This window comes from Syngnathus floridae, chromosome 12 (genome assembly GCF_059516105.1).
Source record: "Syngnathus floridae isolate MCC-2025c chromosome 12, RoL_Sflo_1.0, whole genome shotgun sequence".
Lineage (NCBI taxonomy): Eukaryota > Metazoa > Chordata > Actinopteri > Syngnathiformes > Syngnathidae > Syngnathus > Syngnathus floridae.
The window spans coordinates 5,960,001-5,983,630 of record NC_142424.1 but is presented as its reverse complement, the minus strand read 5'-3'; the positions used below and the strand labels follow the sequence as shown (position 1 = coordinate 5,983,630).

At 41.0% G+C, this 23,630-nt stretch overlaps 4 protein-coding genes and 1 long non-coding RNA gene across 6 annotated transcripts in view; 4 read left to right on the top strand and 1 right to left on the bottom strand.

The window, feature by feature from the left end:
- Positions 1-605: 605 nt before the first annotated feature.
- mat2aa (methionine adenosyltransferase 2Aa) lies at positions 606-6,362 on the top strand. The gene is made up of 9 exons (XM_088391385.1): positions 606-911; positions 2,150-2,227; positions 2,557-2,679; positions 3,484-3,596; positions 3,667-3,810; positions 3,925-4,143; positions 4,217-4,399; positions 4,464-4,597; positions 4,676-6,362. The coding sequence occupies exons 1-9, from the start codon at positions 818-820 to the stop codon at positions 4,776-4,778; spliced, it is 1,191 nt and encodes a 396-aa protein (XP_088247511.1). The 5' UTR covers positions 606-817; the 3' UTR covers positions 4,779-6,362.
- Positions 6,363-6,515: 153 nt separating this feature from the next.
- sftpba (surfactant protein Ba) lies at positions 6,516-10,819 on the bottom strand. The gene is made up of 10 exons (XM_088391387.1): positions 10,139-10,819; positions 10,014-10,066; positions 8,803-8,877; positions 8,342-8,470; positions 8,147-8,257; positions 7,989-8,069; positions 7,608-7,791; positions 6,943-7,001; positions 6,780-6,844; positions 6,516-6,624 (listed from the first exon to the last, which is right to left on the bottom strand). The coding sequence occupies exons 1-9, from the start codon at positions 10,188-10,190 to the stop codon at positions 6,791-6,793; spliced, it is 798 nt and encodes a 265-aa protein (XP_088247513.1). The 5' UTR covers positions 10,191-10,819; the 3' UTR covers positions 6,516-6,624; positions 6,780-6,790.
- A 1,826-nt stretch (positions 10,820-12,645) lies between these two features.
- On the top strand, positions 12,646-17,954 carry mpx (myeloid-specific peroxidase). The gene is made up of 16 exons (XM_088391382.1): positions 12,646-12,713; positions 12,833-12,898; positions 12,996-13,080; positions 13,559-13,734; positions 13,795-13,927; positions 14,138-14,267; positions 14,348-14,554; positions 14,630-14,990; positions 15,067-15,227; positions 15,297-15,555; positions 15,698-15,868; positions 15,937-16,174; positions 16,296-16,513; positions 16,656-16,699; positions 16,815-16,862; positions 17,526-17,954. Exons 2-16 carry the CDS (start codon positions 12,835-12,837, stop codon positions 17,535-17,537), a joined length of 2,307 nt encoding a protein of 768 aa, XP_088247508.1. The 5' UTR covers positions 12,646-12,713; positions 12,833-12,834; the 3' UTR covers positions 17,538-17,954.
- Positions 17,955-20,250: 2,296 nt separating this feature from the next.
- On the top strand, positions 20,251-21,811 carry LOC148389796 (uncharacterized). The gene is made up of 3 exons (XR_015861579.1): positions 20,251-20,282; positions 20,386-20,495; positions 21,258-21,811. It is a non-coding gene; the product is annotated as an uncharacterized LOC148389796 (long non-coding RNA).
- Positions 21,812-22,087: 276 nt separating this feature from the next.
- The window catches only part of loxa (lysyl oxidase a), a 4,459-nt gene continuing 2,916 nt past the window's right edge, over positions 22,088-23,630 (top strand). Inside the window, exons 1-2 of one of the 2 annotated variants that reach the window (XM_088391384.1) lie at positions 22,088-22,884; positions 23,615-23,630. The exon at positions 23,615-23,630 is cut by the window's right edge and continues 93 nt beyond it. In XM_088391384.1, the coding sequence (XP_088247510.1) occupies positions 22,275-22,884; positions 23,615-23,630 (626 nt within the window). In that variant the 5' untranslated portion in view covers positions 22,088-22,274. The remainder of the gene's footprint in view (positions 22,885-23,614) is intronic. The other variant, XM_088391383.1, reaches the window with a different exon arrangement.

Genomic DNA, 23,630 nt, shown 5'->3' with positions numbered 1-23,630 from the left:
TGACTTGACATAGAAGTAGTTTGTCATGAGTGTCAACAAATGAACACCAAATAGCATGATTTTTTTAAATTTGCACATTTAGTAAAAAAAAAAAAAAAAATCCAATTGCTTCGATTCGACTTTTGCGGGGAATCTACATAGACTCAAAGAAAAAAATAAACCCATATTCCTTTAAATTGAAAAGAGCCTTTAGTGTACAGTAATCCCTCGTTTATCGCGGATAATTGGTTCGAAAAACCACCCGCAATAAGTGAAATCCGTGAAGTACGGTCACCAACAAGAAGTACTGGGCAGGCTCACGAGTTAGCGGAAAGATGTTAATTCGCGATCGTGCTAACACGCGAAAACGGACTTCTAAAGGAATGTAAACGAACATTTGGAGCAATGCTACATTGTCCTAAAGGTTAGACACGTTTCCTCAATTTAGAAGTTTTATTTTGACTTTTAAATGTTTTTTCAATTTGAAAAAAAATCCGCGATGCAGTGAAGCCGCGATAAACGAAACGTGAAGTAGCGAGGGATCACTGTAGTTTCGTTTGTTTGCGTGCGCACACCCATCTGCGTCACATGGTTAGCACTCGCAATTTAATAGGCTGCACTACCACTGCCTCTACCTACGAAACAACCGAAGCAGTCCAACCGGTTTGCAGATCACAACCAGCGCCGAGTTGCCTCCTGAACAACAACACAGGGTGCTTGTTTGGTTTTATTGTGAGTCGGAACAGCATTGACTAAGAAAAGAAAAGCTGTGTCTGTTTTCGCCTTTATTGCGTGGAGGCTATCCGAACGCCTAGCTTGTTAGCAAACAGTGTCCAAGATGAACGGCCAGCTGAACGGTTTCCATAACAACTCGTCCACCGACGACGACTGCTTCCTCTTCACGTCCGAATCTGTAGGAGAAGGACATCCTGGTGGGTTTACTTTTTATTTTTTAATTTCCATAATATTAAGAAGAAATTACACATGATAACAGATGTACAAATGTTACAGGTAAAGTTGAGATTGATAGCATTTCTTCTCAGGTTAAGCATCTCTCTTTTGTGAAAGTTTTAATGGCATTTTAAAGCGTTTGTAACGTTTAGAAACACTTTTATCGACTTCTTTCATCATTTTACCCCCTACTGACTTTCACGTCAATTTCAGTTAGCTAGCTAGTTGGATACGAACGCTATATGTCAATCACAAACGCGTCGTTTTATTTAATACAGTTCAAGTTTAGCTGGTTTTATTTGTATATGTGGCTAGCATATGTGGTATATTTACGACAGATAAACATTAAGTCTAGCTTGAGGGGATTTATTAACGTTAATACTTTTGCAATATCGTACACAAGCTCCACTTCCGGTTCGTGCTCGCCATCGGCATGTTAATATCCGGTTAGCATCCTGCTGCAGTCAAGAAAATTAATAAATGTAAAGTGCGAATTTTACGCTTCCTGTCAAGTGAAAAGGAATATTTCTTGTAATTATCATTAGATTTTGCCTTATTTACGTATTTGATATGTTATTATAATTGTAATATAAATATTGCTTCTGCTTTGTTAGAACTGTGGTGGAAAAAGTGTGCTACAAGTAAAGTTGAGAAGAGTGTTATATAACCCTGCCAAATTTGAGTATCCACAAAAATTACAGATGGGATCAGATAGGTCAAATCAATTAAATTATTGATTCCATTCCAAGTGTTACATGTGCACTGTGCATGTGGTTCAATAGAAATCTGTTTGGTTTTAGTGTCACCGATTTCAACACAGTCTTGTGACAGCTGTTGTGACGTGTCAAAAACACAGTTTAACAGCTGAACAAACATCAGGATTTAAACTAAGCGTTTTAGGTACAACTAGTGATTTACACTTATCTGTTGTTAGGAGGGTTTTAGTTTGGTGATGCAATAAAGTAACTTTATCCTGGAATGCATCTGGAGACTTAACAAATCTATAAAGTAGTTTAACCTGTTTCATAACTACAAAACAAGGCGGCCAGGCAATCATAAGTCTGCCTTGCATGACGTTAAGACAAAGTTGTGTGCCACAGCGATACCTAATCAAAACAGAATGTTATTACGTTTATTTCTCCACAGGAACAAGATTACTTTGATGTATTTTTTTCCCCTTTAGAATTGTGTATCTAAAATGAGCCTTTTCATTCAACAGATAAGATTTGCGACCAAATTAGTGATGCTGTTTTGGATGCGCACCTCACTCAAGACCCAGATGCCAAAGTCGCTTGTGGTGAGTTCCTTTAATAACAAAAATAACCTCGCCTATTTGTACAAAATGGCCCCCGATGCCCCGAGGACTTAACATAGGAGCTCTAAATTTTGATGGGAACTTTTATGAGCTATGTCCTCATTTGAAAGCCTGCAGCTTCTTTACCGTCTTTTTCCAAAAACAAAATCTTATTTGTTTCTTCCTTGAAGTTTTTAATGATTGATTTTTTATGAATGATTTCATATTTTCTGCTCTAAGTTCTTCCTTATGATTTCAGACAAGTTGAACATTTAACATTTCTTTTGAACACATGCGCTGGTTGCTCACGTTAATCTCTTTCACCCAAACAGAGACGGTCGCTAAGACGGGGATGATCCTGCTGGCTGGGGAGATCACCTCCAGGGCTGTTGTAGACTACCAGAAGATTGTGCGAGAGACAATCAAGCATATCGGTTATGACGATTCCGCCAAAGGTAAATTTGCAAATCTTTGTAAATAAACCTCTGGCAAGGTACTTCCAGTTTTGGGGGTAGTGTAAGCTTACAGTTACTCGTTGTGGCGAAACCTGTTTTTATTATTTGCTTACGCATTTCTAACAGAACACGCAGAACATTGAAAGTCTCATTTTCATATTTCTGTTAATAGGGACCTGCCTGAGGTATTTATTTACTCCACTGCAGGTTTCGATTTAGGTGTGAGGGTTCAATAATATACAACGACATCTCTCTTGCAATCGGGTGTCAAGGTTCAGGATTGAACTGCCAAGACAAAACTTGGCATCTACTTCCACTGACAGAGAAATATGTATTTTTTCTATTTGGAAAAAAAAACCAACATCCTGTCAAATGTTAAATATTTGACGCCATAAAATGAGCTGTCAAACTGCGTCGCTAAGCTCGAGCATGTTCGTTGACTAAGAATAGCAGGGAATCCTGCTAGCGCTTTCACAGTCTTGTGTTTTAGAAGCACATACCTCACACAGGTTTAAAAAAAAAAAAAATAATAACATCCAATGCATGATAAACACCTGTTTTTAGAATGTAACACTGACTCTATTCAGCAACCATGTTCTTATTGGAAGCATGACATGTTAGTGCCGATGTGCTTTGAATCATCAAAGCCACTGAAGAAATTGATTTGAAAACATATTCTTCTGACAAACAACTTTCAAATGGATTTACCGCTCAGTCTTTCACAACCGAGAGCTTTGATGCTGCAAAACCAAGTAATTCGATTCAAATTGTTCAGTACGATTGAGGCTTGATTGTCCATTGCAGGCTTTGATTACAAGACCTGCAATGTGCTGGTGGCTTTGGAGCAGCAGTCCTCCGACATCGCTCAAGGCGTTCACCTGGACCGCAAAGAGGAGGACGTGGGGGCCGGCGACCAGGTCTGAAAAGACTTTCCGCCGTTCATGCCCTCATGTGTGTGTATAACCGACCCAGTGACGACTCCCGCAGGGTCTGATGTTCGGCTATGCCACCGATGAAACGGAGGAATGCATGCCTCTCACTATCGTGCTGGCCCATAAGCTCAACGCCAAGATGGCCGAGTTACGCCGTGACGGAACGCTGCCGTGGCTCCGCCCGGATTCCAAAACTCAGGTCACATGACGAACCGGGTGTCGGTTTTCTGTCAGTCCGTAGTGGCCCATATAAAATGTGCTGAGCTCGACCCGACCATAGCGTTTATTGACTGCCGCAATGTTTTCCCGATAGGTGACCGTCCTGTACAGACAGGACCGCGGCGCCGTGATTCCGCTGCGCGTCCACACCATCGTCATTTCCGTGCAGCACGACGAGTTCGTCAGTCTGGATGAAATGCGTCACAGTCTGAAGGAGCTGGTGGTCAAAGCGGTGGTCCCTCCGGCCTATCTGGATGATAATACCATCTATCACCTGCAGCCCAGTGGTCGCTTTGTCATCGGTGGGCCGCAGGTAAGAGTCACGACGTGCTCGGCGTTTGATTCCATTGATCCAAAAATGGCGCTAATAGTATGCTTGCCTCCAGGGCGATGCCGGTCTGACTGGCCGCAAGATCATCGTTGATACTTACGGAGGCTGGGGGGCCCATGGAGGCGGGGCTTTTTCAGGCAAGGACTATACCAAAGTGGACCGCTCCGCCGCCTATGCGGCTCGTTGGGTGGCCAAGTCGCTGGTGAAAGCGGGGCTGTGCAGGCGCGTTCTGGTCCAGGTGAGTGCCAAGCATATTGTAGCAAATCGAAGCAAGATGGTGGCTAAAGAATGTGTGGCGGTAGGTGTCCTATGCCATCGGGGTGGCGCATCCTCTCTCCGTGTCCATCTTCCACTACGGGACCTCCCAGAAGAATGAAAGTGAGTTGCTGGACATCGTGAGGAAGAATTTCGACCTACGTCCAGGAGTCATCGTGAGGTAATCCTTGCAAATGTTTCTTTTGTCACAGTTTTCATCACGATAACTTGCTCACGTTCGTGTTGCTTTCTATGGCAGGGAGTTGGACCTAAAGAAGCCCATCTACCAACGCACTGCATCTTACGGTCACTTTGGTCGTGTCCTCTTTTCGTGGGAGGTTCCCAAAGAGCTCAAATACTAAATCCCCCCTCCAAAAAGCTCACCTTATCAACTCTTCCCGCTATCCTCTTCCTCTGCACAAATAGCCCCATCACTGCCACATCTGCCGCTCTTTGTACTTCAGCCATTTTGTCTTGAACCCCATTTAAGATCTGTGTAACCCTCGCGCCGAATAATGTCAGCGGGGTTACATTGGCATTTGTAGACATTCTACTCAAGCCAGTCAAGCGCATAAACTTCTCCGTGTTGTCCCTTCACGCCACTTTCTTTCTGACGTTTTACAGAGAAGTCAGAAGCTGCTAATGACCATTTTGGCTGTGTTGGGCTTCACGGAAATGTCACTCCATTTTGTAATGTCCTCGAAATGTTAGGGGTCCGTTCTAAACGAGGTTACGTGTTCTGGGTGTCATTTCAGCGTTAGCCCCCCACCCCACCCCTTCCCTGGTCCTACCTGGCCCGTACTTGAAGCATAAAAATGTCTTTTGACCATCAAGACCGAAAAGGTATGTCTACTTCCTGCTTGTTGTCAAGTCGCACATAATAGTTGCCCGTTCTATGGCGTTAGTTTTGCACTGCTGATGAAAGACGATCAGATTTCGCTTGTTGAATTTGCGATACTCCCCTCACAATTTGCGCCTGCTTAAATGTGAGCCCTATTTTCAACCAAGCTGCGGCCAAAGCATTTGTGTTATTTATTATTATTATTTTTTAACAGTCAAGCAAAGGCTCGTCACCTTGTTCGCTCCAAAGACTTGTTGAAGCACATGATAATCTTTCTTTCCGCCCAATTGAGATTGTTTGCATTTTGCCAAAAAGATTGCGACGATAAGCTGCTTACTCCCTTAGGCCTTTTATACAGAACACAGTCAAGCGGGACATTGCCGCGAAAAAACGGCGACACATCCATCTAGTATTCAGATAATTATTTTTGAATTTGTCACACCAGATGCTGACGTCATAACAGATCTTATTATCTGAAAGCCGGATTAGACAGTGGTGGTAATATTTAATCTTGCTGGGTTCCGTGTAAAAGGTACAGGTGGGCAAGTTGTTTCTTACCGCATTGTGAAATTTCCCTGCCTGCATTATGGCTGGTTGACTTTGTTCCCCCTTTCCGTATCAGGCCAGTTATTACGGAACAGTGACGCATAAAAATCTCGTTAGATGAAAGAGGCTTTGGAAAAGCGTCTCTGACACCACCTTGTGGTTCCTGGAGTGTACTACAGAGAAACTTTCAGCAAGCCACAGGTGGGTGGTGCAAAGAGCTTGTATGTTGAATCATCAGGTAAAAAAAGACTTCCCAGTGACTACTTAACATTGTTTACGTCCACAAGATGGGAGGGACCGAAATTGGCTGGTGTTGTACAGAGAAACCAGCTTGTTTACGTGGAATCTCCCATCGTTAAAATTGTTTTGTGAAGAAATAGGTTTGTCAGTATGTGTGCTTGCTGATTGTGTAAGTGCCTTTTCGCATTTTTCCCCCACCCACTCCGTTCCTTTGTTGTTCACTGTTTCACCCTCAAGGGTCTGACCTGCTGCTGAGCTTCTCTCTCTCTCTCTCTCTCTCTCAAACCCTTCAAAATAAACTGCATGCTTTGCTCATGCATTTGGGGTGTGTGACTCCATTCTTTTCCGAAGAATAGTCCCGCAGATTTAGCGGCTTGAATTTTGAGCTAAACCTAAACCCAAAATGTTATTCTAGAATTCTGAAATCAAATCAGGATGCAGCTAAAAGATGAATTGATTTTTATTCAAGGATGCAATGACAGATTTGGGTGAAAGAGGGTAATAGAAAATCTCTCATACATCATCTTATCGGAGCCAAGTTCTCAGTCTCTCTTCCCTCTCTTGAGGTATCAAATCAAAACCTGAAAAGCACAGTGGGAAATCAATATTCCAATAATATTTTCAAGTTTCATAGCCACAAGTACTGACTCGCGCTTAATTCCAGCCTGACAAAAAAGATACGGCGTTACGGTTTGCAAGTCATTATTGACATTTTTTTGACTTTGGTCACATGTACCTGACAACTCTTCAAAGAACCTTGTTGAGGGCTTTCCAGACAGATGTTTGGCAGTAGAACAGAGTCTACATAGAGTGGACATAATGTTACATTTACCATCTTTATACAAAAAACATGAGAATATATATGTATGTATACCTATAACGAGCTGTTTGTGACTTACCCCACATTTCAGAGAGGTTTGCAGGTCCCTGCACCTGTAGGTTTCCAAAGTACAGGGGTCTGGGGCGAGATGATGAATAGGGTGTGGTTTGGTTAAAAGATATTTCAGATTTTTACGCGATGCCCGTTTTAAAAAATCTTTTTGAGTAGATCTTATTCCATAGACTTGAACCTGGGTTGACTGGAACTGGATGGTAAGTTTATTTTATTTTATTTTTCTTCATATGGCGAACATATTCATTTATTTCCACTAATCAGCCATTTTATCATCCTTTCAACCAAAACTATGGAATGGTTTACATGTACTTAATTCCAGTGGTGTCTAAACTAAATTTGTGTTTTATTAATATTTTGTAAAACCAATGTCGTTTATCAGCACTGTTATTGACTCAGAACCATTCTTTCTTCAGATCACAGCCTATACTGTAGGGGGCAGTATTGCTATGTGGTTCTTGAAATTGCTCCCTGCTTTAGGTTGGAGGAACTGCCTAGATTGAAAAGGCCAATTTAGTGTCCAGATTCATTCATTCATTCATTCATTCATTCATTACCATCTATTGTATCGGGACTTTACTTAGGTCTCTTATGTGGGTCTCATGGAATTGTCTTGTTTTTCTTCCAGATTAAACAATAAGTACAGTTTTAGTGTGTGTCAGCGTGACTGACCGACGGGAGGACCCTCCTGACTTTCACACAGGCGGATGAGTGTGCAGATGGCCTTCGGCGTGGCGTAACCAAGGAGGGCGTCCAGCAACGTCATGCTGAACTTGCCGATGACCACCTCGCACTGATCACGATAGGAGATGGGCAAAATGTGACAGACGTTCTCCATCACCTTCACCACGGCCTCCTACGACACAGCAGAAACAAGACTTGAATACAATAGGTAAGTGTGTGTGAAAACATCCCATTTTAAATGGATCAGGACTGTTAGAATATTTGCAGTATTGCTAAAATAATACAGTGGATTGCCGCTATTCAGGATTATTGTAAATCTTTTTTTGATGAGGTGTACCTATTAAAAGTGGGTTGGTGATGCTGACCTACCTCGGTCCTCTCTTTGGGCAGCAAGTCATCAAGTGTCTTGATGAAAAAGATGCAGAATGAGCACGGTGATGTGGGCTTGTCCTAACAAAACAGCAGATTTAAATGATAATTTCGATAATCATTTTTTTTTTTAAAGTTCTGCTTATTTTTTCACTGACATTTTCTGGCATCGCAGCAAATTGGAGGACCTTGTCGACCATATAGTCTAATGCTTTCTGCTGCTCGTTGGAGCCGCAGAGTCCCATGAGTTTGCAGATGTCCCCAGGCTTCTGTCGGCAGATATATGGAAAGTTAATGTGTGTTTAAATACGAAAGAGCATCTAGTAAAATAGTGTCACGGCTCTGCAACGTACTGCTACAACAGTAATCAAGCTGATGGCCACTGGCAAGATCTTGTCCACCTCCTCCTTGCAGAATTCAGCCATGCTGGCTTTCCCAGGCAGGTGGTCACACAGTTTGCCGATACCGTGCGTGATCTTTTTCTGAAAAAAGAAAAAAAAAAAATCAAAACATACCATTCAATTAATAATTCATTTTAAACACCAACAACTGAATAGATGCTTTGCCAAACAATCCAAAACTTGACAATAGGTGTGCAGTGAACTTGAGTGTTTTAATGCAAATATTTTTTGTAAATCCAATTTTACCACCGTGTTTATGTCTTGTGTTGTGACATGATTTGTCAAGAATGTTGTTGACCGACATTCCAAGGATTTGTTGTGAAAGTCTATTTTTAAGTGACAGGAGCTCAGCGTGATGGCACTGTTTACAGTGGACAGATAAGGAAGGGCAGATAAGCAACGTTTCCATTCACCTGGAGGTCTGTGTTGGAAAGCAGGTCTATGAGGAGGTTCATTATTTTTGCGCAGTCCTCACAGGGGATTGCATCCTGGGCACAAAGTCGCAGTAGATATGAATATATTGACAGCATGTTGTGTGTGAATGTATCATAGTTATTGAACATGTTGAATATCAAATATTGAAAGAACGGAAAAGATTATCTAAAGATGTCATGGTTCAATGCGCTTACTTGGGCAAAGGAAGAAGGAAGAAGTGAAAAAAACAAACAAAACAATGCCTCTTTGTAAATACACAGTCATTGAATTTGTTTAAATTGAGAAATAATTAATTGATTGGTTCTATAAAATTTGAATGATAATAATTTGTATAGATTTTTTTGTATAGTTTAAAGAGACTATTTTTTTATTAGCCTATACGACAAAAATGATCATCACAAAACCCCGTCCGTGATATAGCAAAAAATATCAAATTAGATTATCTAAAGATGTCTTGGTTCAATGCGCTTACTTGGGCAAAGGAAGAAGGAAGAAGTAAAAACAAAAACAACAAAAAAAAAAACAATGCCTCTTTGTAAATACACTGAGTCATTGAATTTTAACGTTTAAATTGAGAAATAATTAATTGATTGGTTCTTTAAAATTTGAACGGTAATAATTTGTATAGATTTTTTTGTATAGTTTAAAGAGACTATTTGTTTATTAGCCTATACAACAAAAATGATCATCACAAAATCCCGTCCGTGATATAGCAAAAAATATCAAATAAGATTATCTAAAGATGTCTTGGTTCAATGCGCTTACTTGCTCAAAGGAAGAAGGAAGAAGTAAAAAAACAAAAAAACAATGCCTCTGTAAATACACTGAGTCATTCAATTTTAACGTTTAAATTGAGAAATAATTAATTGATTGGTTCTATAAAATTTGAACGGTAATAATTTGTATAGATGTTTTTGTATAGTTTAAAGAGACTATTTTTTTATTAGCCTAGACGACAAAAATCATCATCACAAAATCCCGTGATATAGCAAAAAATATCAAATTAGATGTGTAGAACGTAAAATTCTTTGCAGTGAAGCGTCAAAAAGTAAAACACATTTTGATGAGGCACAATTTGACAGTATACTCTCTCGTATTTCTTTTATCAATATTAACTTCCTACCCAATTGTAGTGCAAATTGCTAAATTATCTATTAGTATTTTAATGCAAATATAAAAAGAACCTTACCGTCATCAGTGCATCTGGTTTGTTATTCAAGCCATCGCTATTCAAACTCAGAGCTGCAAAGAAAATATAATTGTATATTATGACTATTTATATGAATTTATTAAATATGGGCTTTGAAAACTCACCACATCCTTGGAGACCAGTGACGAGAAGCAATGCAAAAGTAATGGAATTCATCCTCTCTTAAATTTGACGATTAAGTGCATCAGTAGGATCCTGACTCAATTATGTGTAAGGACCCTCAAAATGCAGCTTTTATTTGACAGAAACTACCTGACGCCCACAACCCTTGAGAAAGAACAAAAACTTTTTTGATAACATTTGTATTTGCAGAGTCGGGAATGCTCTCCTTTCAATTCATCGCAGGTGTGAGTGAGTCAGCGCATACATGCAATCGTTGTTACATTTATTATTATTGTACTGCAGTGGATCCAAAAGTGATGCATATTTTACCGTTTACATGCATCCAAATTAATCTCGACTCAGAATCATACAAAAGCATTATTTTTCACTCCCATAAACTTAAAACTAAACGGTCACCTATATAGCATTTATAGAATCGTTCTATATTTAAATTTTCTACTTTTTTAGCACTCTAATTTAAAAAGTCACAATCTAAATGTTTTTAAACCCCTTTAACATTCAACAAAATGAGTTAAAATGTCACATTTGGTTTTTTTTTCCCTCCCACATTACTATACGGTGAAGTCATCCTTGCTCAAAACAGCCAAATATGTGCTTCAAAATGATACAAACATAGTTTTAAGATATCACGTTGGTAAATTTGCAAAGGAATTATAAGGCAGAATGGCACGTTTGTCCAATATGTTCTCACATATTTGCAGTTAGATGTTGAAAGACCAAGGTCATCCTTAGGGCCACCAACCACAGTTGAATCCGTTTTTATTTGCTGGAACTTATCCCAGCTGACTTCCAAACGGAAGACTTGATACGCGTCATACCTTCTCAAAACAGCAGGGGGCGATAATTTTAGGCAGTACTAAATGGATCCGAGTCCGGGCCACTGGCCCGAAGCCTCTGACATTATACCACCAAATATTAAATGTTATTTACTTCAAGTTAGTTTAATAATGTCTGTTCCAATACTTTTGCTCGCTTGAAAAGTTGAAAAACAAAAAGTTGCTCTCTCCTGGGTTGTTTGAGACATCTAAATGTAAATACAATGAAATAAAAGCTGCTTTTATTTCATTTTTAACAGTAAAATAATTGTTAAATACTGTAAAGTCCAAGAATTCTGTAGTTTTTACAGGTATTTGTTTGGATATTATAAGGAAACACAAGTACAGCAAGTTAGTGTAAAATATTAATCGTTAATAATTGTGAAATCCTGGTAAGTTTTAACAGTGATTCCGGACTGTACATCCCCTCTGGTTTCCTGCTAAATCACCCTTGTTTTACCAGCTGCGAAATAGAAACGTTCTGGGTTAATTGTCCTTCTTCCTTATTATGTTCCGGAAGAAGACCGATTTAGTACATAAATTATTTTGAGACGCAGGCAATGCTTATCTTAAATGCTGAGCAATGTCCAAAGCCACTGTACTCCTACATTTACTAAGTGAACTTTGAAATGTTGGCTGACCTATTCTTGTTTCTATTTTCTTTTACACTTTTGACAGTAAAAGCAGTAAAACGAGCTGAACTGAGATGGCCTGCTGACAGAGCAACTGGTGAAACGCTGTTGCTTGCTACATTCCTAAAACTTGGCCAACATTATTTCAACCAATGCTGTTTATTTCTGCTTTTCGAGGACCCTTAAACGGGAACTCAACTGACTTCATGCAACTCTTCGGAATGTTGCAAACAACGACCGCGCCAATGCTACAAGATTACTTATTTTATTATTTATCGAGAGGTCTTTCTTTTATTATGAGCTGTTTTATTTTATTTTATTTAAAAAAAAAAATTAAGGCCACCAGTCAAAAGTAGGACACGTACAGGCATTTTGAGTGGTAGCTTCTTATCACGTTTCATGTTTATTGCTCTTGATTTAATTTTCCGCCTTCATGACGTGTGCTTTTTACTATCAGGTTTAACTCGCACCTCACTTTTTCTGATTCATCGATCATATTTCGATTATGTCTCCAGGTAGGTCATTGTAAGGAGGGAAAACAACAAGGAGATAAAGAAAGGCCTTATCTGCACACTATGGTGACTGCAAGGCCACTAATTTTATCACGCATCATTTTGACAGTTGGCTCGATTGTCATCGGTTTTGATTTGTGCTCTGCAAAGACTGTTATTACATCACTCAAACTTGTTTGTCTTCATCTCACGCCATTGTCCAGTGTTTAAAAATAAATAGAATAAAACCAATTAAAAAATAATTGTATGTTCAATAACAATGTCAATCGTGAGGAAAGAATGGCATAAAAAAAAATCAGGGAAGACTTATGAAATATACTAAACTTTTTTTTTTTTTAGAATGCCACCATCCTGCTTCAAGGCTTTTAATCCAACATCCATAAATTTATGTATCATTATAATACACTGCAATTATAGAGATGTGAAACCATCTTATCAATTGTTGGTGAGAAGAATCCAACAAGGAACAAGGAAACATAACTGTTTCCTGACAATCAACTAGTTGTGAAGTTCAAGGGGGCGAGGTCTCCTTACACTAGCAAATAAAAACAGATGACCCACAACACTGCAATGACAACATTTGTACGCTTCTGACAGGTAAGCCTCTCACATCTCGCTTTGCTCACAAGACTTGTTCTAGTTAAGAGAACCAGCAGATGCTTTTCAGTCAGCAAACGGATCCCACATTTATCTTGTTTTTCTTAATTTGCTTTCAGAGATGCTCTTTCCAGTCTTCTTCATACTGGGCATCTGCCTGGTGCCTGCACACTTGAATCCCACAGGTGAATGGAATATTCTTGACATTTATGGATTTTTTTTTCTCACTTTTGCTTGTTCAGCCAAATTAAAGATGTTTTTGACTATTTTCTTCCTTTGTAGAACATCTTGGTAGCTCTTTCCTTCAACAATGCTTTGAGGAAGCCAAGAAGATTGTTGATGATGCCTACACATATTCCAGAGCAGAGTAAGTTCTATTTGTTTTATCTAGTAACTTAGCTAACTAACTTCCATTGACTGAGTGTTTTTACGTGGAAATATCAACCTGCTAAGCAAGTAATTGTATACAAAATACTATGGTCAAACCGGTTTTTGTGTTAGGCTAACTAATTTAGGTGACTTTATAAACATGTCAAATAATCTAACTAACGTACGAATGTATACATTAGCTAACTACTGCTATGGTTACCTAGCTCAATGTAATCCAACTTTATTAGCTTTGGTGAATTTTTGTGTTATGAAGTTAATTAACATTGGTTTAATGACTTGAACATTTTTAATCTCGTAAAATACCGTTTAAAAACAGTAAACATTAATTGATCAACTTATGAATATTAATATTTATGTATTTTCTAGTAAATACCACAAGCATTGTTAAAAACTGGCCTGGCAGGAAGTTGTCAATTCTTTCACAAGGTTATTTTCAATTGAATTGTCGCTTCCAGGAGTCTAAGGCGAGTGCGCAAGGATGTGGTGAGTCCTCACGACGCTCTGCGTCTTCTGAAGCAGCCTCGTGGGGAAACTCGGACGGCTGTGAGGGCCGCAGACTACATGGCGCAGACTTTGCAACTGGTGCAGCAGAAGGTGCACCGCGTCCACAAACGCTCCCTCAATGCAACAGGTCAGACAGTGTGAGAGCTTTTCTACGAATCAACGTTGCTGACATGGGTCATCGTCACAGATTTGCTTTCTGGCGAGGATCTGGAAAAACTCGCCATGCTGACGGGATGCGCGGCTCAAGTCAGGCCTCCGCCTTGTAGCTCCACGCAAAACCTCGACAAGTATCGCACGATTACAGGCGTCTGCAACAACCGGTGAGCTTCTTACGTATGATTTTGAGTCGTTTCACTTTCTCATCATTCAAATATTGATCATTTCCAAATGTTGGAAATACCGCTTTGCTTTCAAATGGTAATAAGACACAAAACCACAAAAAGTGTTGAAACTGCACTGTGTAACATGTTGGGCCACATGTAACAAAATGTTTACACTTCCTTCATTTCCGTTTTTTTTTTGCGTTGTAGAATGAAGCCCCGCCTTGGAGCCTCCAACACTCCTTTCACCCGCTGGCTTCCCGCCGAGTACGACGACGGCATCTCGGAACCTAGAGGGTGGCAGCCCAACCGAACGTTCAACAACTTCATTCTTCCCCTGGTACTTGTTTGGCTACCCGCGATGTCTCTCGTGTTTTATGAGCCGAACCAAAAAGCCAATCAGCTGTCCTTCGCCCTCAGGTCCGCCAGGTGTCTAATAATATCCTGAGCACCACGGATGCGGGCGTGGTCAACGATACGGAGTTCTCTCTCATGGTGACCTTTTTCGGCCAGTGGAACGACCACGACCTCACCTTCACGCCCTTCTCGCCCAGCATCCGCTCCTTCAGCAACGGGATAAACTGCGACGAGAGCTGCGAACGCACCGAGCCCTGCATCCCCATCCCGGTCCGTCCCTGAAACTCAAATTGTTGGCCTGAAGTTAAAAAAAACGTAACTTTTTGGCATCTGTTTTCATTAAAGATTCCTCCCGGCGACCCACGTTTGCCCACCGGTCCTGATAGCTGCATCCCCTCGTTCAGATCGGCCCCCGCATGCGGCACGGGATTCTCGGCCTACAACTTTGGAGGAGAGCCGGTCAAGCGCGAGCAGATCAACGCGCTGACCGCCTTCCTGGATCTGAGCCAGGTTTACGGCTCCGAACCTAAGCTCGCCCTCAGTCTCCGAGATCTCAACAGCGACGGACTTATGCGAGTCAATGACCGGTTTACCGACAACGGACGGGAGCTGCTGCCCTTTCACCCTCTGCAGGTCAACATGTGCGCTACCCGCAAACGTGTGACCAATGACCCCAATGCCACAGAGGTTCCCTGCTTTATTGGAGGTTAGTCATATTTTCAGTTTTTAGGCTTCCTGCTTCGAAATGATGTCACACTCATGAATAATTTCCTGTCTTCCAGGTGACAGCCGCGTAGATGAGAATATCGCTCTGACCTCCATGCACACCTTGTTCTTGCGTGAACACAACCGTCTAGCCCGTGCTCTGAAGAGGCTCAACCCCCAATGGGACAGTGAGACGATCTACCAAGAAACGCGCAAGATCATGGGCGCTTACGCACAGGTCCGATTCAGCTCCCTTCATAGTTTTGGCTCCAAATTTGAAATCCTGAACTCATTCATTGCATTTTAGGTGTTTATAATCCGTGACTATCTGCCGCACATCGTGGGTGACGATGCCATACGCCGGCTGCTTGGACGTTATCCCGGCTACGACTCAAACGTGGACCCCAGGATCTCCAACGTCTTTGCCACGGCGGCATACCGTTTTGCTCACTTGGCCATCCAGCCTGTCTTAGGCCGCCTGGGCCCGGACTACACTCAAGATCGTCGGTTTCCCAGCGTTCCCTTATTCAAAGCCTTCTTCACCCCCTGGAGAATCATATATGAGGGTTAGTTGTCTCTGTGTCTCTCAATTATATTTCAAATTAAACAGTCACACGATTAATCTTGAAGCACTACACTGGATTTAAATGACAGTTTTCATTTATTGCAAAGTGCTCGTGAATTTAAAGACATTATGTCCCCCTCCAGGTGGCATCGACTCACTGATTCGTGGTCTCGTGGGCGGTCCTGCTAAACTGAACACTCAGGACCACATGATGGTGGATGCTATCAGGGAGAGGCTCTTCCAGTTTGTGCAACACCTGGCTCTGGACCTGGGTTCGCTCAACATGCAGAGGTCGCGTGACCACGGCATACCCGGTAGGTCACTTCTTCCCATTCATCACAGATGACCATTTCCTCATCCCCTCACTTTCTATGTTTACTAGGCTACAACGCATGGCGCAAATTCTGTAACCTGTCCGAGCCCAGGAACCAGGCCGAGCTTGCTCGGGTCCTGAATAACACCGACCTGGCCCGCAGACTGCTGCGACTCTACGGGACGCCCGCCAACATTGACGTCTGGCTGGGGGGTGTGGCTGAGCCCTTTGTCCGCGGCGGCCGCGTTGGGCCTCTCTTTGCCTGCCTCATCGCCACCCAGTTCCAGAAGATCCGCCAGGGTGACAGGTCAGTCTCATGGACAGATGGATGGATTGATATTGTCCCTGAAGGCAACACCTCACATACATAGATAGAAAGATAGATCACACTTCTTATCAGCTAATGGAGAACTTTCCAAAATTCAAAGGCTGTGGTACGAGAACCCTGGTGTCTTCTCGGCGAGGCAGAGAGCCGCCCTTTCCACCGCCACCATGTCCAGGATCATCTGCGACAACACCGGCATCACGAGCGTTCCGAGAGATGTATTCAATGTCATCTCGAGACGTAACCAACTTGTACGTTGCAACAACGTGCGACGAATGAACCTGGCGCCGTGGAGAGAGAGGCGCTGTACAGATTTCTTGGGTGAGAAAATTGATGTTGCTATTTATTTATTTCATATGTTTCATTATTATTTTATTTAGTCCCTCCTAATTTTGATGGAGTAAGCACCAACATAGAATCCACAGCATCACGTTTTATTTGACTTTTTTTTTTTTTTTTGCAGAGAATGGTTCCTGCCCTGATCTCCCACCCGATCCTGAATTTGAAGTCAGTGCTCCCTTTATTAAACCGTTCTCTCTAACACCGTACAACTTATTTAACTCTATGTTTTTAATTGTGAGTCTCCTGTAAAAATGCTAAATTTTACTGTCTTGTCATGCAGGAGGAACACATTTCAAATGAGTTGTCCGGGGATGAGATGGATAACGAGGTATAGTCGTCACACCAAATAAGCTCTTTATTAATTTATGAAATAAAAAGTGAAAGTAGCAATGTTGGATAGCATAGAAGCATTGCAGCATATTAGTGAAAGATAGCAACGTAGCATACTGGCTCAATAGCTAAATGGAAATTCTGAAAAACAATTCTGAATATCAAATTGTGGCATTTAATTGTGCGTCCAAAACCTAAATTTTATTATGTCTTTCCTTGACATGTACCCCACAAGCATCCAAAGGATGAGCAGGATAATGAGGCACTTAGAACTCACATTTTTGACTCTCTGTTTACATGTACATTTCAAGTGATGCAAATCCTATATGACACTGACCACACAAAAGTAAACAATAATATTTTTAAAATACAATACATTAAATTACATTTTCCTCCATTGGGATACAGTAAGCCACTCAATGCATTTTTTGGGGGGTCATTTGGAATATTTCATTAAATTGCTCCCTTTTTCAGAAATTTTGTAAATGATGCAGTCTGTTATTCTAGAAATTATGAGTCTAGACTGAAATCAATCTTCAATTCAATGCAGTAGACGAGAAAGACTTAAAAATATATAGTTTTGTAGTTTTCAAAAAGTAAGAAACAGCACCCTCTGCTGGACATATGTGGCCTTCATTTGTCTCATTTTGTTTCCCTGCAGCTTCCAGTCTGAAGCTGAAAGAGCCCAGCCACTTGGCGTCATCATAACCCAGCGCCCGTTTACCCTCATCGTCCACTTGTGTCAATTTAGTCTAACCTCGTCATGAATTTATCTCCAAAGAGCAAAACCAACACCAGCATATTTCTCCACATGCCAGCGCAGAGTCAACCTTTATGTGCATCACTTTCTTCTAGCTGACTAACACCCGCACTTTTTTGTTGTCCTCCCTCAAACGTGCACGCGGGTTGCTGACAATGAAAAAAAAAAAAACATCGTCTTTCTGTTACAACATGCGATTTGTCTTATTTTTGGTTTGTGCAGTGATTTTTTTTTTTATATAAAAAGCATAGGCATGCGCAAAGGCTATTTTTTACTGAATCCTTCTCATCTGTTTCTGTTCTGCACTTAATAAAAACTGTAGAAAAATAATTGCAACCAAGTGTTTTTATGCTCGTGTTCTTAATTTGAGGTCATCAAGTCACATTTTATGAATTTAAACACATCGGACTACCAGAAATGTTGGAAAAACTTGACAGGGAACCGGTTGTAAAACATGTATAAATTATTATTTATTTTATTTCAGATACCCAACAAGAGGATGTGCAAATGAAGATCATATGACAACTCTATAAAAGGTAAGACTGGAAGGTTGCGCAATACTGTTGAATGTCCTGTAGATGGCGGTAGTTTTTCTATGTTTCCCCCTTTGCTACTTTGGAAAGCAGACACATTTGGCCTAATTTTCATTTCCATCTCATATTTATGGTCATCGTGAAACCTAATCTACTTATGTTTATACGTATTGTGACTGTAATTGAATTCAGTTACTTGTAAACTACAATCTTTTTATTTGTCTAGAGGCAGCTTCGTGTAAATATTATTGGGCTGGAAATGCTTCAACACAGATGTTTTTACACTTACCATTTAGACAATATTAGGAATGAGGTAACAACATATTTCCTGTCGCATTATGAAAAATGGAGGATGCAATATTGGGCAAACAAATGAATGAATGCCAGACCAGAATAGACCTGTTGTCCATTTGGACCTCAAGGACAGTCTGTGTTGCATTCAAGAATATTCTGCAACACTCAGAACGTATTAGTACGTCATAAATGACAGATGTGCAAAGGCACAAATGTTCTACTGTGAGCAAATGAGACCTCCTACTACATTCTTCCACTTGTAAGCGAAACAGAGACATTGGAATTTTCTTTTATAAATCCATAAATCTACATGACAGTATGAGTCCAAGTACTGTGTATATAAAGTGTGCTGGGGTGCGCTTTCACTCCGCCTCCCTTGATGCTTTGAAAAGAGTGCCACGTCGTCCTCCAGACTGTGTACGTGCGTGTGCCTGCGCCTGGTCATGCTTCCTGAGAAGTGGAAACCCAGTATTTAGGAAACACTTGAGTTATCTCCATCTGTTAAAGAACTTTGAGCTTGGCCTGAATGTATTTGAATAGGCTTAGGTTTTGCTAAACAAATAAATGGATGGGAAACCCCATTTCAAGGAAAATGAATGAAATTTGCTCTCACAATTAAAAAGTTCGGCTTTTCAATCTCAGCTCCGGGATTCCTATTCGGTGTTTTGCATATTCTCTGTCAAACTATCCCGATGTTTACGTTTGGATATTGTTCTTGTATAGAAACAATTAATGGATAACTAGTTTTTGAAAGTGTCAAGGATAATAGTTTCATATTAAGATTTTTTTTTTTACCAAGAATGATGGAAATTGAGGCACAAGATTCGTTTCCGCAGGCTGCAAAAAAATGGTTGGCCGGATTAGAGGGAAGTACGTGAGGATTGCTGTCATTTTAATTGAATTATTCGTTCTGGTATCGGTATGAAAAAAAGTGGTATCGAATCCTTTTTTGTCGTGTTGTGTTGTTGTTTTTCCATGACAATGGTGTTGCAATTGAAAATAATGAATTAGCATTGATGAAAGCGAAATCCAAAAGTGTGCATTTACTGCACAATCTGGCATCAAAAGGTATGGTGCTCTTAAAAAGTACTTTCAATAAAATCCCTGCCTGCACACTAGACTCAAACAAAACAAAATGTCTGCCAGATGTTGACCAAATGAGTGTACTTTAAATTGTTCAATTTAGTATCATGAGAAAATGGAGACACCCCCGCCCCCAATCCAAATAGACGGCAAGAGGCCATTTTGTCTCCTTTTGTATTGTTCCTTGTTGTTTTTCTACAAAAAGCCACAATGACTCTAACAGAATTTGGGAAATAATATTGAATAGTTTCCTAAAATAGCAATGTCTTTGCGATATCAACAAAAAATTCTAGCAGGCTTTGGTATCAAACATTTGGTAGACCATTCATAACATTAGAAGGAAAGTGGCTCTACGTAATGGCCCTGTGGAACACCAGAGGATATTTTTACTAAAAACACTCTCCGTGTTCTGCCAGTTATAATTCATCAGAGGCACGAATTGATTCAAATTCCTGCAGCTCAATTGGACGGCCAAAAATGTGGACCTGAGATGGATTCCAGAAACAAAAGAACTTGGTTAATTCCTTACAGATGTGTAAGGAATTGAGAGGAGAAGTGAAGGTTTTGTGAATTATGAGCAAAAAAAAAACAAAACAGAGACCTGCTGCAGCTGGATCAGACTTGTTTCTCATTGAGCCGTGTTTTTCACTTTCATGGGACGCCCCATCAACGAAATGAAACACAATAAAGTGCTTGTGAAGAGAGAAACACAAAGCAGCTGTGAAGGTCACTCAAATGTTCACTTTAGGTAAAACTTTTTTTGCCCTATTTTCTTGGGCTCTTTTCTCAATCTGCAAAGACGTGTATAATTACAAAGCATAAACTTATACTTATCTTGTGTGTGTGCCCAGTCCAAGAGGTTCTGCAGGGAGGAAAATAGTTTTGGATGCTTCTGTGACTCCACTTGGCTTCCATCCAGGACCACAGCTTGCGCAAGATGGACCAGCAGCCTCACGTGACGGTAAATGATGATGTCTGTCCCGTCTGTTATCTGAGAAGTGTAAGACTGCCTCCGAGTAATTTACCACTAACTCCTGGATACCGTTAACCCTTGATAGGGAATTTACTGACTTAGTCGAGTCTTGTGCAAGTCTTGGAAACATTTTCCATTGTAAAAATACAATTAGCTGATGTTAAAGTGGGAATTTGCAGTTTTGAAACGGCTAGTAAGATCTGAACGCTCCTCGCTAACTTGGACGAGTGCAATTCTAAAACATGGTTATTGATAATGGCGTGGAATTTTAAGAGTGTGTATTCTCGGTTAACAGTCAGCGAGAATGCTGTCCAGCTTTAACAAAATCACAGGTGTTGGCAATTTTGTGTTCAAAAAGGGTGGTTTGCGCCGATGTGGGAGTAAACATAACCGACGAGAATCAAGGGACATTTGAAAATGGGCCCTTTGCTATCTTTGAATTGAAATGGGAACACAAAAAAATTCAAATTTTATTCCATATTATATTCCAATCCTTATGCCATACAAGTTTAACAATAGTTAGCTGGTAAAAAAAAAAAAAAGCAACTGGTTTTTGCCCATGCTCTCCAGTCGTCCTCGCAGGCATATTAACTAAAAAAAGAATCTCCACAGAAGTTTGAAAATGGAGCTGAAAAAATCTCTCTCAACGCTCCAGTAATCTAATTTCAAAAATTGCATGGGGACACCGCAGCTGACGCAAGCTCGGTAGCCAATAGGAAAGCAACTAACAAAGATGTTAATAACTTGCAGGTGTCATCACGGTAGCGACTCTTCAATCCGTCTTCATCGCTCGCTTGTGGCTCAAATCGTCCTCTGCCCAGTGATCACAGCTGAACGGCAGCCGATCAAAGCATCCATGTAAGCATGTGCCAAAACCAGCAACATGGCCTGAGAATGCATGCAAGAGCCAAACAGCTTCCGAGATATTTTTGATTATGTTGGCATCACGTAGAGAGGGTTCCACATCCTCTTCTAGCATCTGATGCATTGGAGCTGATGGCCACACAAACATCTGAGGACAGGAAATATCCTTGTGGGGTCAAAATGTCGTTACTGCAGTTGTCGTTTGCGGTGAAGCCAGTTGATATATGAGGAAACCAAAATCACTATAGTTGAGCCAACGTAATCCCTGGATGGTTTGTAGAGATTTTTTTCTATAAATATGGAAATTAAAGGCTTTAATGTTTCCCAAACTGAGCATTATAGCGCTGACGTTAACAGCGATAGTTGGTTTATAGGATCGGAACTAGGAAGACGACTGGAGTGTTAATCCATTTTGGTTCATTGTATCAATTGGCCAAGTTGACTTTAACAGCAATTTGTGAAAATTAATTTATTAATATGGTAATAAGATATACCCAGGGTGTCCAAAGAGGGGAGCTGAGATTCAGGTTTTGAGACTTCAGACTTCACTTGGTCCATTTGTTTTGCTTTGTGCTGTGAGACAAAATTTGTGACAAGAAACTGTTCGATTGTAAGGCAAAAAAAAAAACAACTTATTTAAAAGACCTTGCAGGGTCAGACTGACGTCAAGTATTCAGTTATATGACTAGTAGCAAACTTGTGTAACCATCCGATGATGCCAACTCACAACTCCGCCTCCTCCTTCCCATCTCTAAGTGCATGTGCAGGCAGCAGGAGTGGAGAGATGTGACTTTCACACTTTCCCTTGCCTTGTGTGTGCTCTCCGCGTCAGCTTTGCAAATTGACATGGTGGATTTGTAAATTAAAACCAAGACAAGTGCCAGGGTAGCGAGTGAGTCCAACATGGGATTACGCATTGGCACGCCGCTTTACGCATTCGTGTGCGTCTATTTATTTGTCGTGACCCTCCGAGGTGCGCGTTGCCAGAGGCACCCGGCGCCCCCCCAAGGGAATAAACCTGAAGCCGCTCCCAGGCAGACACTTCAGTGGTCTCACAATGGTCAAATCTTTAGCATTTTAAGCCACGGCTCCGAGTACCAGCCGGCCAGGCGTCGCGGCGCGCCGCAGGAGCAAGTGCAGAGACCGATCACCATCCTCAGCGATGCCAAACAGCGGGCGTCGGACACTCCGCAGCAGCCCCCCGCCGCCCGGCCGGACTCTGAGGCGCTCCCGCCCGCGCTCCAACGACTGGTAAGAGGCAGGGAACATCGCCGGGTCCAAGCCCGGGTCCCGGACCAACCAAGCGAGCAGAACAACGGCACCCAAGCCAAAGTGACCGTGAGCCCACCTCAGCCCAAGAGGGAAGACATGATGGTCGCCGACGACCCCTACGACCCGTCCAAGTCCTACGATATGGACCCCAACAACCCCTATTACAATTACTATGACGTGTACGAGAGGCCCAGGTCCCGATCATCCAGACCAGGATATGGCACAAGGTACCATCAGCACGGTAAGAGTGAGGGCTCGGTTCCGTGCACACCGTCGAGACAGTCTAGGAATACATGTTCACACAGCGGACACCTTCTTAGGTATATTTAATTACACTAATAACAGTAACATAAAATGCATACAAGTTATGTGGTTTTAATGACTGTTGTGGTTACTACATTATACAGATTTAAGTCATGGCAACAGCAAAAGGTACGTTATAGACTGTAAAGTATAATAATTAAACTAAATATATGTACATACATGATATAAAGTTTCATTCGATTTTTTTTTAATCAATAAACTAAATACAAATGCAAAATAATGTAATGTAATAAATATCACAAATGTGAAATAATGTAAATAAAAATAAATCTAGTAAAGGTTACAATTTTGTTCATTTTATTATTTTATAAAATTAAATTTACAGTAATAAAACTGGGGGAAATTAAGTAATAATCTAATAAACAATAATACTTGAATTATAATTTCAAACAAGACAAAATCGCAGACATCAGACAAGGCGCAACACCAACACCACCAGTAGGTGGCGGTAATGTCCTACTTGTAATGTGGGCCAGGCTATCACAATGATAAATCCTTGTATATGAAGACAGATAAATTATTAACAGTTCTCTATAATCACTGGACGTATGTCTTGCTTTGGCGTTCATTAATATTGTGGTTGGTACTTTACATCATGCCTTGTGTTGTATTTTTAAAATTGTATTTCAATCTAAATCATATTGCAGGTCATCCGGACCTGGT

Bases quoted from the DNA above. Each gene is read 5' to 3' on its own strand.
- mpx (XM_088391382.1), top strand. From the start codon at position 12,835: ATGCTCTTTCCAGTCTTCTTCATACTGGGCATCTGCCTGGTGCCTGCA. The intron at 14,555-14,629 runs GTCCGTCCCTGA...TTTTCATTAAAG, and splicing joins AGCCCTGCATCCCCATCCCG to ATTCCTCCCGGCGACCCACG. The intron at 16,175-16,295 runs GTCAGTCTCATG...CAAAATTCAAAG, and splicing joins AAGATCCGCCAGGGTGACAG to GCTGTGGTACGAGAACCCTG.
- mat2aa (XM_088391385.1), top strand. From the start codon at position 818: ATGAACGGCCAGCTGAACGGTTTCCATAACAACTCGTCCACCGACGAC. The intron at 4,144-4,216 runs GTAAGAGTCACG...GCTTGCCTCCAG, and splicing joins TTGTCATCGGTGGGCCGCAG to GGCGATGCCGGTCTGACTGG. The intron at 4,400-4,463 runs GTGAGTGCCAAG...GTGTGGCGGTAG, and splicing joins GCAGGCGCGTTCTGGTCCAG to GTGTCCTATGCCATCGGGGT.
- sftpba (XM_088391387.1), bottom strand. From the start codon at position 10,190: ATGAATTCCATTACTTTTGCATTGCTTCTCGTCACTGGTCTCCAAGGA. The intron at 8,878-10,013 runs GTAAGGTTCTTT...CTTTGTGCCCAG, and splicing joins AACCAGATGCACTGATGACG to GATGCAATCCCCTGTGAGGA. The intron at 8,258-8,341 runs GTACGTTGCAGA...ATCTGCCGACAG, and splicing joins GCTTGATTACTGTTGTAGCA to AAGCCTGGGGACATCTGCAA.